Source organism: Podarcis raffonei, chromosome 10, assembly GCF_027172205.1.
Source record: "Podarcis raffonei isolate rPodRaf1 chromosome 10, rPodRaf1.pri, whole genome shotgun sequence".
Taxonomy (NCBI): Eukaryota; Metazoa; Chordata; class Lepidosauria; order Squamata; family Lacertidae; genus Podarcis; species Podarcis raffonei.
This window is the reverse complement of record NC_070611.1, coordinates 21460413-21474591: the sequence shown is the minus strand read 5'-3', so window position 1 is coordinate 21474591 and position 14179 is coordinate 21460413. Positions and strand designations below refer to the sequence as shown.

Below are 14179 nucleotides of genomic sequence, written 5' to 3'. Positions count from 1 at the left end.
CACTTTACTGCTTATGTGGGCAAGACGTGATCAAAAGGAAGCCTTTAATATGGGTAGAATCTGAGACTGCAATCCTGTACACACTTACTTGAGGGTAAGTCTTATTAAGGTAAAAAAAAAAAGGTAAATAACCCCTGGAGGGTTAAGTCCAGTCAAAGGCAACTATGGGGTTGCAGCGCTTATCTCTCTTTCAGGCCGAGGGAGCCAGCATTTGTCCACAGACAGCTTTCCGGGTCATGTGGCCAGCATGACTAAACCACTTCTGCCACAGTAGAACACCGTGACGGAAGCCAGAGCGCACTGAAATGCCGTTTACCTTCCCACTGCAGTGGTACCTATTTATCTACTTGCACTGGCTTGCTTTGGAACTGCTAGGTTGGCAGGAGCTGGGACAGAGCAATGGGAGTTCACCCTGTTGTGCAGATATGAACCGCCGACCTTCCAATCAGCAAGCCCAAGAGGCTCAGTGGTTTAGACCACAGCACTACCCGCGTCCCTTAAGTCTTGTTAAGCTCAGTGAGTAGACTTGCAAATGGGTTGTGCTGAGAGTCGCTTTTACATGGTGAGTTAATTTGTCCATTCTCACTGCAAATTCTGATTGAATGGGTCTCCATCCCCACAATCCTTTGGTGAGGCTAATTTTTTCTCAAAGAAAATTTGCCTCGGTATAATGCAAGACACAGAGAGCCAGGTTTTTTAAAAAAATGATTATGTTCATTTTAAGCACATTTTAGAATCGACTCCATTTCCGAAAGGACAGCTGATAATCTCACACATACAAAAGCACCTGCTGTTAAAACTGCTATTCAAGGATTAATCTGAGCTCATACTTGGCCCCCACATCCTGTTTTCACTGCTAGGATTCCTCCCTGTAGAGCACCCAAAATAATAATGAAAAACGCCTCTAAACATGCACAGCGTAATACATTTTAAAAATTCTGTCATGGTTATTCATCAAGGAAGTGCTTTCTGACATTCCACTTTACACAACAATACAAATTAGAATGCTTCAAAATAGATAAAAAACACAATCCTGGACACATTTACTGAGAATTCCAGTGAGATATATTGGACTTACAGCCCAGCTGGTGGGTTTAAGATTCGCACGTCACTAACACTAAGCAAGAGAATCCCAAGGCTGCCATTGGACACCCACTTAACTGGAAGTAAGCTCCATTTAACTCAACAGGACTTACTTCTGAGTAGAATGGTACAGGATTGCATTCAATTGATTTCCATAGGCTTTGTTTCCAAATAAACGTGCTTAGAATGGCAGGACAAATTAGAGAGAAGGGATTGCAGTTGGTTCTCAAATGGAATTCATTCTGGAAGTCCGTTCGACTTCCAAAACGTTCGGAAACCAAAGTGCAGCTTCTGATTGGCAGCAGAAAGCTCCTGCAGCCAATTGAAAGCCGTGGAAGCCCCTTCAGATGTTCGGCTTCCAAAAATAGTTCACAAACCAGAACACTCATTTCCGGGTTTGTGGCGTTCGGGAGTCAAAACGTTTGAGAGCTAAGCTGTTTGAAAACCAAGGTACGACTGTATTTTTTTCCAATCAAAATATTTGAACACTGTACATTACCCACTCACCGCAATTTCCTGCTCGTAGGTCCAAACTCCGCAGGCCAGTTCAATGCAGAATATCACAAGCAAACTTCCAAAATACTGCAAAACACAAAACAGGAGTTAAATTGTAACTAGTCTGGTAGGGAGAAATGACTTCTTGTTTTAAAACACAATTTTCACACTCTAAAAATCCTAAAATAATTTTGGCTTCTTAACCAAACGCATATAACGGCTGTTTTGGTATAGTTAACCTACCTCCCAGTCCCGTGCAAAGCAAGATGTTCCAAACCCACTTAATCAATGGGCAGGATGCAAGCCAACTGCTGTGATAATAAACAATTAGACAAGAACTGCTCACAGAGGGTAGTTTTTGCCCAGAGGGTAGTTTTCAAGAATTAAGGGCAGAAGAGGAATTCAGAACAGGCAGCTGGTGCTATCATAGCAGGTTACATAACCAGTGGCTGTTCAATTCCAAGTAATAATTTTAGGATCAAGTTGCAAGGCGGTTTTTACCATGCAGTAAATCAAAGCTGGTTTACCATACGGTTATTTCTGAAAAAAGAAAAAAAAAAGCTTTACTACTCTAGCCACTACCCCACAAATCGCACTGACGTGACGAACGACACACTAGGAGGAATATTATTGGTAGCAACCACAGCTTGGCAAATATACAGCACATCCGAGCGTTCGAAGGGTTTCCCATGTGTCCTTTCAGGAAACCTACAAAAAGCTATTTGGTCGCTATCACAGGCAGTGAGTCTTATTTAAGGTCACCCAGTAAGCAAATAGTTAAAGTGAGTGCTGATCCACAGCTATATCAGTTGTTTAAAAAAGGTGCTTAAAAATGCAACCTTTGTGGTTTAGTAACCACATTGACATAGGGTGGATATACAAGAAATACCGTTATTTTTTGCACCATAACACTCACTTTTTTCCTCCTAGAAAGTAAGGGGAAATGTCTGTGCATGTTATGGAGCGAATGCCTACGGATGGCGGGGGGATCTGCTGCAGTCGTGAGCAGAGGATCCATGGTTCCCCTTCCTTCCCTCCTCCGTGGCTTGCTTTGCAACAGCAAAGCGGGAGAAGAGCCACTGAGTGGGGAGGAGAGAGGGACAGAGAGCCTGCTTGCTTTAGAGGAGCAAAGCGGGAGAGGAGAGGAGCCTTCTCCCCTTATACCCGTCTTCTTCATTATTAGCAGCATCCTTCTCCACACACTCCACGCATGCTCTTTGTCCCTTGAGTGCTTTTCCTTCCCTCCCCACTTAAAACGTGGTTACAAAGCACGGATCCACATGGATCCTCAGGATTTTTGCACTGGGTCACCCCAAATTCACCATCCGATCACATAGCATGTCCATGGCTACAGCTTGCACCAAAAAAAATCACACACCCACTGTTGCCTGGGGCCGCAGTGGTGCAAAAATGTGGTTACAAACATGGATCCACATGGATCCTCAGGATTTTTGCATTGGGCTACCCCAAACTCACCGTCAGATCACATGTCTGTGGCCACAGCATGAACCACAAAAATCATACATCCGCTGTTTCGTTTAGAATATTTTTTTCCTTGTTTTCCTCCTCTAAAAACTATGTGCGTGTTATGGTCGGGTGCGTGTTATAGAGCGAAAAATACGGTATTTCCTGGCACCTTCGGGTTCAGTCATAGCACCAGGAGATTTCAGTCGGCAAGCTTTAATTGGAAGATGGGCATGTATCAAGCATTTCTTGTCTTAGGGCTTATTAACAGGAGATGTTTGCGCACGCCAGACGGAGAGAAGGATTGCTTTCTTATTTGTTACTGAAATTCAAACACTTACAAATTTGTTATTGGCGTCAGCGGGAGGCCCCATTAGCTAAAGTGGTGCTTCAGGTTAAGAACAGTTTCAGGTTAAGAACGGACCTCTGGAACGAATTAAGTACATAACTAGAGGTACCACTGTATAGGTGTATGACATGGGTAGGCAAACTAAGGCCCGGGGGCTGGATCCGGCCCAATTGCCTTCTAAATCCGGCGCGCAGATGGTCCAGGAATCAGCATATTTTTACATGAGTAGAATGTGTGCTTTTATTTAAAATGCATCTCTGGGTTATTTGTGGGCATAGGAATTCATTCATTTCCCCCAAAAAAATATAATCCGGCCCCCCACAAGGTCTGAGGGACAGAGGACCAGTCCCCTGCTGAAAAGGTTTGCTGACCTCTGGGTGAGGTGGCTGGGTGCTGAAATCCCAAGGGAGCAGAAAAGACTATTTATGTATGCGACCACAGCTGCATGGATGCTATTGGTCCAGAGCTGGAAAGATGATAAAGTTCCTACCAGAGAAGAATGGCAGATGAGGTTGATGGACTACGCTGAAAGGGCTTAAAGGACCAGAAGAATCAGAAATCAGGAAGAACAAAATTTTAACAAGGAATGGGGGGGGAATTATAACCATTGTAAACTGTTAAAATCGTTAGTAGGATTAGAATATCACTTGTAGGTTAAGGGTGAATTCTGGACACAGTGAAGATGTAAAAGATTTGTATCATCATAAAAGATGCAGGAGGAAATGATTAACAATAGAACCCACAAAGGGGAGGATGGAAGTCCAAGAAGTTCCTTGGAATCTTGTCTTTATGATTTATGTTTGATATATCTCTGTAAAATTTTAATTTGAAAAACCAAATAATTTTTTTAAAAAAGACAGGTGGCTGTATATAGGAAACTTGTGACTTTACAAAGGTAAGTCTCACCTGTTGCTCTGCCCCATCACTGGCTTATGGCTTTCAGAAAGTCGCCTATGAGGAAATGTGCAGTTTCCCTGACCCTGAGAGAGAATGTGCAGATTATTTACAGCAAAGAAGTGGGGGAAATGTTGCTCTTGGGAAATGTTGTTGTTGTTGTTGTTTTAAAAAAAGCATTTTATGGGTCTTTCCCTTTGCAAAAGTGTTTCCTATTTTCTCTCTTCTGTCAAAGTTACAACGTTGCTAGAAAACCAATTAATCATTTGTCAGGATGCATCTTCCACTGTTATTAATTTATTCCCTTTCACTGCCCTAATAAATAACGAACATGCATACAGTGCGTCGTACGGATCGACTCTGCCATCATATTTCAGGCAATGGTGCAAGGAATGCCGGCGTGGAAATAGAAAATGCTTCACATGCAACCATTCAGCCACTTCTTCTGCACTCAATATATTGGTTTAATTCCAACATTTCCTTTTTTCTGAATGCCATTAAATGTTTCACAGCTGAAGCAACACAGTGTGTGTGTGTGTGTGTGTGTGTGTGTGTGTGTAATTTAAATGGCTTTCTGCCTTACAACAGGTTTTCAGAAAGTTTCTGAATAACTACACAGATAGCTTTTAAGTACTGTTAAAAAGACGGGGGGGAGAGAAAATAAAATGGAATGTGTACGATGCATCATTTTGTGCATCTATAGCAGTGTTTCTCAAACTTGGGTCTCCAGCTGTTTTTGGACTACAACTCCCATCATCCCTAGCTAGCAGGACCAGTGGTCAGGGATGATGGGAATTGTAGTCCAAAAACAGCTGGAGACACAGAGTTGGGAAACCATGATCTACAGCGAGCAAGGAATCGACACAATGTTTGCAACAAGCATTTAAAACACATTTCTCAGCAACAACAGGTGAGATTGTAGGTGGAAGATTCTGGCTCAAGAAAAAGAGAAAGAAGATTGGTTGGTGCCTGGGAGAATTTCAAGAATAGATTAGCCACTCTCACATTACAGGGGTTTTGTATGGATTTTATAACTAAATTTATACTTGTAAACCGCTCAGATGCCATTTTGTCATGCAAGCGGTATATAAATCAAACAATTATAATAGCTATTATTGTTATTTCTAGGAATCATTGTGTCAATACTGGCTTTTTCTTTTTGTCTCTACAAAAACACTTTGTCATTCTGAAACTGTTAATCTTTTTTTTATTCTATTTATATGAATATTTATTTACCACTAGCTTGTGCAGAACACATCCACGCAGTGCACTATCTATCTATCTATCTATCTATCTATCTATCTATATATATATATACACACACACACACACATATACACACACACACATATTCATATACATATAAACGGCAATAAATGTTACGAGATGTATAAAAGCGGTATATGCCATAAGGAAGTGGACAACCACACAAAATCCACCCAGCTGAGATGGCCTGGCGACACGAGAAAGCTTTCGAAAGACATCTAAAAATAAGAAGGGCATTCCGCACCACTTGACAGGCTCAGTTTCTCACAAATGACAAGCAGGCCTCATTCACAACATTCAGACAACATCTTTTAATATTTACAACTGTCTACCTATTTTCCTAAAGAAAATTATCCAATAGACTGTAAAGGCTGCACAATATTGTTTCTTTACAGAGGCTGGATAGAGAAGAAACCGTTTTGAAATATCTGGGATTTAATAAATGGGGGAGGGGAATGCTCTTGCCTTTTGGCAGGTTAATACAAACAGCAGCATCCCAGGATAATCACTTGCACCCCAAGTAGGTGACTTGTCCATGTCACTCAGCCATGCTTAAACGATTATTTAACCACAGATCACATGAGGATGCATGACATGTATACCTAGACAATATATAGTACAAACTGTAGAAATTTATCCTTTAGTAAATGACCATCTATCCTTAAAAAATTCGGCACCGGGGACTGGACAATACAGTGGTACCTTGGGTTACATACACTTCAGGTCACAGACTCCGCTAACCCAGAAATAGTACCTCGGGTTAAGAACTTTGCTTTAGGATGAGAACAGAAATTGTGTGGCGGCGGCACGACAGAAGCGGGAGGCCCTATTGGCTAAAGTGGTACCTCAGGTTAAGAACAGTTTCAGGTTAAGAATGGACCTCCAGAACGAATTAAGTACGTAACCAGAGGTACCACTGTATTATTATATTCAGTGTTAATTAAAAAAACCAATAACATTAAAAAGAAAAAAATGAAAGTTATCACATTTATAACTGGAGACACATTTAAATAATCCCAACTAAACATTTTGCAGCTTGTGAAGACGTGCTTTGTTAGGCCAGTATTCAATAAACCTTGCCGGAGACTGTTTAAATGTTTTACATTTCTGCCTTCTTTCTTCCATTCTTAAACAGCTTGCAAGCTTCACTATAACTACATATTTGGACTTTTTGGCTTTCTAATCTGTTACGAGTGCTATTGTTTTTTAAAATAATAAATAGATAAACTTTATCAAAACCTGGTGCATGCCGCCACACAAAATTGTCTCACGGGTGAGGTCAACTCTGTCTCTCCATTTAATTTAATTTCTCGTTCCCGTGTGCACTAAGCATGCTCAGTTCTCTTATCCCCACACGTTTTTTGAGCAGGTTGAAGGAGAACAAATAGCATGAATGACTGGCTGGAACCCTGAACAGGAGCAGTCCAAGTTGCAACAGGATCCACTCTATCCCCCAGTGCTTCCAAAACCCAATAAAATAGATCCTGACCGCCGGAGAGCACACGATGCATGAAGTTATCACCCATTTCCCATAACCCTTGACTTTCCCCTGCAAGCAAAGTCAGGAAAGAGAGAAGGGCAGATTTGGAGGGTGAGTAGCTGCAGAAGGAAAGCTTCAGGGAATCTCAAAAGGCTGGCATATACAGCGTGTCAAACAAATGCCAAAAGATTGTGAGATGTGAAGTGCAGCATTTCCTACTGGCTACCAGTTTTCTTAAAGAAGGCTGATCGCTGAAGAATTGATGCTTTTGAATTATGGTGCTGGAGGAGACTCTTGAGAGTCCCATGGACTGCAAGAAGATCAAACCCATCCATCCAGACATCGGCCTGTACTTCAGAAACATCTCATGACCCCCAGCAGGACGCTCCATTTGCAAAGGGAACTCAAAAGGAGAAGAAGAGAGCCAAGAAAAGTTCCTGCCTTTGTAACCGATGGTTTCTGCTGCTCAGATCATAGTTACAACCCAACGAAGCGTGATGAGAGGCGGCCCAAATATCACTCTGGAAGCTGCTCTTTTAAAACTCTGATTAAATCCAAGAACAGCATCCCAAATAATGGGAAATGAATTCCTCAGGGCACACTTCTTTTCGGCTACCCTTATCAAAATCCCGGAGTGATGAAACTCAGCTTTTCCCGTTTGCATGTCAATAAAAGGGCGTTTCCTCAGCTGGGAAGACAAACTATTTTCGAAATGGAATGAATGTCGCTAGGTCTTTAAAAATAAATCCTCTCAATGACAGATATGATCAACGCAAAAGGGTGGACTTAGGTCAAGCAAATTGAAATGTAGCTGTTGACTTCAGGGAAATCAGGATGAAACTAAATGATCCCCCTTATTGTTTGCCAGTACATGGAGTGTGAAATCTGCTAAAAGGTTGTTTCTTTTAAAGCCCCAAATGTTCTGTGGAGTGTGTTAATTTTTTCAGGTTTCCCCTGAATGTGGCACTATTCTTTTTGGGTTGTGCATGTGTGTGCTTTCAGTGCAGACTTCATTTCTTCTCCACATTACCATTTGAAAGATAATAAATGCCATGTGTTTATCAGTTTATTCCCACATGATCAAATACAAGTGAAACACCATTTCAGATGGTTCGAACAGAAAGTGAATGAGAGGAAAGCTGAGTTTTCCTGAGCAAAGTGAGAGCTTCCATGTGCTGGTGAGGAAACCATGGTCCCATGCACGCAACAGGGCCCCTAGATATAGAAATACATGGATGTCAAGATAGTGTCGTTCTATCCTCCCATTATTTGGCATCTTGGCAAATAATCCTCAAGGCTAGAGGGTGAGAGCCCTGCGGAGGGGGACTGCCACAGCTTAAAAGCAAAGCAAAGAAGCCTGTAGTCCAATGGTCAATGAGCATGGAAGTTGTGTCACAGATTGCTCACCCTTTCTGTAAGAGCAGGACTATGCAGCATTGACAGGAACAAGCAGATACTCCTCCATTAGGCTGATCAAGCATAAGACGTTGCCTTGATGCAGCACTTTGAGAACGCCATGTGGAATTCTCTTGAGCAAAGAAACCTACTGGCGCATTTGGAAGTCAAATATGACCTTCTAGGAAGCACGTTCCTGGTGAACTAGGAACTTTGTCACATAAACTGTCTAACAACTGTACTTCTTGCGTCACCTCAATTGTCAATAAGGTATTGGAAGAACCTAGGAGTCTGGGGTGCTTTGCCTACACAGTGCAAATTGTGGGTATGATGTGTCAGGAGCTCAGCCTACACTCGAGTAGGACCCTGGTAGAGACACATGCCCGACTGGCATGTTCTCTCCCTCCTGATCTTTCGTTTGGGAGCTTCAAGAGCTTTCTTCAGCCCAAACATCACAGCGACCGATGCCAACAGACACCAGCACACTTAGGATCCGCAGAGTTTGCGCATCATGTCTAACAGACCTCAGCCACTCAGCATTTTGGCTAATCTACTTTATTTACATATAAACAGACATGGAACACTGCAACATGGCTCCCTCTCTCTCTAGCATCAGACAGCAAAGAGAAAAAGAACACTTCACGGAACACAGAAACATCCTGTCTCCGTCACTTCCTACTCTGTGGAGTCAAAACATATACTGTCATGTGAAAGACGACAATCCCATGACTGCAATCATGGAGCAGGAATTCTAACACAATGAATCTAGTACATGGAAGGTAGCATGGCTCTGGGGTTTGGGTGAGGAACTGACAGCTCTTCAGTTGGTTCTTGGACTTCAGTTCCCATCAGCCGGCATTGCCGGCTGATAACAGGATAACAGCATATCAGAGATAACAGGAGCTGAAGTCTAACCACATCTGGAAAGCCACAGGTATGCCATTAATGCTCTAGAGCAGGGTTGCCCAAACTCGGGTCTCCAGCTGTTTTTGAACTACAAATCCCATCATCCCTAACCACTGGTCCTGCTAACTAGGGATGATGGGAGTTGTAGTCCAAGTTTGGGAAACGCTGCTCTAGAGCATAGCCTCTAAGTGTAGCCCCACCTGTGGAAAAGCTGCTGGAGGGCTCATGGACAAGCTGTCTTCCCTCAGTTTCCTCCAATATTCCACGGGAAGCCCACCCCACCCCTCCAGACACACCCCAGGCCTTCCTGTGGCCCCCGCAACTCTCAGGAGATCCTGATCATCCAAATTTCCGTATTCAAGTGTATTGCTATTGTGAGCAACAGTTAAGCACAGGGCTATCTTTATTAGAAGAAATTAGTCTGCGAGGCAACGTGATTAAACAGGAAAAGAGTGTCAGGAGCAGCTGGCATCATCAGCTCCCTGCCCAAGCTGTCAGCCTGATAGGCAGCTGCTGGCATGAGTCAAAAAACCAGAAGCCGGGCAAGGCAGCCCTGGGGGAGGAGGAGGGGTGCTCAGCCTGGATAAAGGTGTGGCCTGCAGCACATTTAGGGAGGGGATGCCAGGGACCGTGCTGAGGAGTTCTGCACTGAGGAGAAATGGTGGGAGCCTCCCCCTCCCTCTGCTCCTGATCAGGATTCTGAATCTCCCCAGGAGCAGGGGGGCAGTATAGATTTGGAAAAGTGGTTTCCAGAGGGGCATAGTTCAGAAGGCAGAAGCTGGGAAATACTGGAAGGGAAACAGCTAGGAGAAGTAACACTGGGAGAGAGAGGGTTAACAGATTCATTGTCTCTGGAAAGCATTCATCTGCTCAGCCCAAGGTCAAGAAGAGCTGATAAGGTGGCGGAACAGAAAGCACAGTGGTTACGAGCTCAGGGTACAAGATGCAGTAGTGACTAGTGACGTGAGTGACTAGGGAGGAAGTGGGTGGAACCCTTAACTGGGAGCACTGCCATTCCTAGAAAATGGATTCTTTGTTCTCTTGCTGTGATCATTAAAGTTTCTAACTGGTAAAAAGACTCCTTTCCTTTGTTCTGCTTAAAGGTCAAGGTACCCCTGCCCGTACGGGCCAGTCGACAGACTCTAGGGTTGTGCGCTCATCTCACTCTAGAGACCGGGAGCCGGCGCCGTCCGAAGACACTTCCAGGTCACGTGGCTAGCGTGATGAAGCTGCTCTGGCGAGCCAGCACCAGCGCAGCACACGGAAATGCCGTTCACCTTCCCGCTATAAAGCGGTACCTATTTATCTACTTGCACTTTAAGGGTGCTTTCGAACTGCTAGGTGGGCAGGAGCTGGGACCGAACGACGGGAGCTCACCCCGCCGCGGGGATTCGAACCGCCGACCATGCGATCGGCAAGTCCTAGGCGCTGAGGTTTTACCCACAGCGCCACCTGCGTCCCATTGTTCTGCTTATCTACTGCCAAAGGGGGGGGGGAGGCAGCCAATTCCCTGAAGCCTGACAGAGAGCGAGGATGGAGAAGAAGTAACAGGGGGAAAACAAAGAGGTCTGCTAGGCTGTGGGCAAGATTGTCCACAGCAACTTAGGCCACAGCATGGGAGGAAGGAAAAGGCAGTATTTCTGGGACTTGATACCCCAGCAGAGGGTCAGGGATGGAAAGGGTAACTGAAGGAAGGGGCAGGCTCCTTGCACATCTGATAACAGAGGATAAGCAAGACCGCTTGAATAAACAGCTCTCAGAAGGGCTCAAAGGACAAGAAAGGCTCTAAACTCATCTGAAGGAAGAGTTCGCCATGCTTTTTAAAAAGCCATGGTTTAGCATTGCATTAGCACCGAGGAAACCACAGAAACACAGTATCACACAATTGTGAGGTTGGAAGAGATCCCGAATCCTATTCAAAATAAGGGAATTTCCCTTTAAAAAAGGGAAACATTGACAGTTATGGACAGATGGCCGTCCAACCTCTGCTTTTAAATCTCCAAGGAAGGAGAGTCCACCACCTCTCGCTGTCACACAGCAGGGTTGCTTGTGTTTCTCTATACATGCTTTTCTGAGGCAAGACTTGGTTCAGCAAACTATGTTTCTTTAAAACAGAGGCAATACAACAAACCATAGTTTACACCTAACTATGGCTGAGGTAATAGAAGCACTGAGCCATTGTCATACTTACAGAAGAGTGTGAAACCAGCTGGCTGCTATTAAACTTGTTAAAAACCTTCAATTGTTCAATTTTGGTCTGAAAACAAGATAACAAAATGCCCCTTATGCGTCCTTTTCCCTCATAGATTTTTCAGTGTTTTTAAAGCTAGATAGAAGAGGCATCAAATGGGGGGAAAATATATCTTAAAACTGAATGTGCAGACTCTCTAGCCATACGCTACAACTACATGCTTTATTCTAAGCTGAAGTGTTAAATACCTCCTGAGATGTGGGACTCTGCAGAACACGATTGCAAAGAAAGCAAAAGGATCCATATAAGTACTTAAAGTGCTGCTGCTATACATTTTGAAAGCAATTCAAAAAAGAGGATTGCGCAGACTCTCCTTGCCAAAACATTCAGCGCTGACCACCCCAAAATACAAAAAAAAGCTGATTAAAAGCCGGTAATCCAGCAGGGATGAATCCCAGTCTCTGTCAGGCCTGGTTCTCTGCAGACCTTAACGCTAAATCTCTGTCAGTTGTTTATATTTTTCGCTGCTCATACTGATTGGCTATTGAGTGATATATTGAAACACTCCCATTTAGCAAATAATCAAAGTCCAGTGTCAATATTTGTACAAGGTAATGGAGCAGCTGGTGGACTCTTAATTTTGTACTTAGGTGGCAACTGCATTCCTTCATGCCGGACACCAACTCCCCTACATACCTAAACCCCAAAGTGTAGGTGACCAAAGCACTCCAGGAGATTAAGGTAAATATTAGGGGGAAGAGGTTCTGCCTCACTTCCTCTGTAAGAAGGCAACGTTGGTGTGAGAAGCTGTAGTGCTAGGAGTCAAAATGATGTGGTTCTTCTTTACCTGAAGGAGCGTCTCCACCCCCATCTTTCAGCCCGGACACTGAGATCCAGCTCCGAGGTCCTTCTGGCAGTTCCCTCAGGGCAAGAAGTGAAGTTACAGGGAACCAGACAAAGGGCCTTCTCAGTAGTGGCGCCTGCTCTGTGGAACGCCATCCCATCAGATGTCAAGAAAATAAATAACTACAGTGGTACTTCGGGTTACGAACTTAATCCGTTCTGGAAGTCCATTCTTCAACCGAAACTGTTCTTAAACCAAGGCACGCTTTCCCTAATGACACCTCCCGCCGCCGGTGCCCTTCCACTGTTTGGATTCCGGTCTTAGACTGAGGTAAAGTTCTCAAACCAAGACACTATTTCCAGTTTTGCGGAGTTTGTAAACCAAATCATTCTTAAACTTAAACTGTTCTTAAACCGAGGTACCACTATATCTGACTTTTAGAAGACATCTGAAGGCAGCCCTGTATAGGGAAGTTTTAAATGTTTATTATGCTTTTATATTTGTTGGGAGCCGCCCAGAGTAGATGGGGCAACCCAGTCAGATGGGCATAGTACTATTATTATTATTATTATTATTATTATTATTATTATTATTAATGGCCAGACCACCCATGGCTGGCCCATGCGATGCAGTGCAGATCCATGGATGATCCCCATAAACAGAATGGCCTATAGCTTGTGAGTATCGTATCTGACAGTCACCCACCACAAACTATCACACAATTCTGCCATTTAACTAAGAGCTACCTGGATGACTAGGTCACACGCTGCAAATGTAACAGCCCTGATGGATCATGGTTTTACACAATGGCAATACATATATAAAAATAAAAAATAAAAAAAATACACAATGGCAATACAGCCGCCTCAGGGAAATCCACAAAGGCAATTGCTCTCTGCTGTTGTTGCTCCTTAGCAGTTGGTATTTAGAAACATGTTGTCTCTGAATCACAATGCTCCATTTAGCCCCCACCCCACCCCCATGACTAGCAACTATTGAATTTGTATAATCCCCCTTTAAAGGCTGTCTAAGCAACCGGTCAACACTACATCTTGCAGCAGCGAATTTCATAAGTTAATTACAATAGCGTGTTAAGTGGTGCTACTGATTGCCCCAAACTCCTGCCAATCTGCTGCATTCGATGGCAACTGAGCTCTAGTTTTAAGAGACCAGGGTTGAAATCTTGTGAAACTCATTTTCATTATGAGAAAGTGGCCTTTCAAGTTCTTGCAATTATGGAGGAAGCCTCTTGAACGTACATGACTGAAACTACAACTTTCAGGTCTGTGTTACTATGCCAAAAGGACAAAAACAACGCTCACAGTCCTTCTGGAGCCTCAAGTAAGAGGCCAGGGGAAGGCCTTGAAAGTGGAAAGGAGAGATTAAAGGCTGAAGCTATTGAGAGAAGTAACTGGAAGAAGAAGAAGAAGAAGAAGAAGAAGAAGAAGAAGAAGAAGAAGAAGAAGAAGAAGAAGAAGAAGAAGAATGAGGAGGAGGAGGAGGAGGAAGAGAGGGGGGGAGCCAGCCTTAGCAACTGTACAGTTGTTGCTTTTGGTAGCAAACTCCATTTGTTTGCTTGTGCAACCGATGAACATTATATCGACTCTTGTATCGTAAGGAAGGAGGAGGAAAGAGAGGAGGCTCACCCCAGAAGAGCGAGCACAGGGAGGCTCATCTCAAAGGGCAATTTAGAGGCACAGGTTTGAGCATCAAGAAAATTCCTCTTATGTGGATGTGTGGGTTCTTTCAGAAGAGGGAAGAGTCTTCCCACAATACATGCAGAACTCAGCACTGATGCCTTCAGACTGCAAC

General features: G+C 43.7%; 1 protein-coding gene across 4 annotated transcripts in view; it reads right to left on the bottom strand.

Annotated features, from left to right (window-relative positions):
* TSPAN12 (tetraspanin 12) overlaps positions 1 to 14179 on the bottom strand; it is an 86212-nt gene that overhangs the window by 21858 nt on the left and 50175 nt on the right. For all 4 annotated transcript variants that reach the window (XM_053407348.1, XM_053407346.1, XM_053407345.1 and 1 more), the window contains exon 5: positions 1591 to 1665. In XM_053407348.1, coding sequence (XP_053263323.1) covers positions 1591 to 1665 — 75 coding nt within the window. The remainder of the gene's footprint in view (positions 1 to 1590; positions 1666 to 14179) is intronic.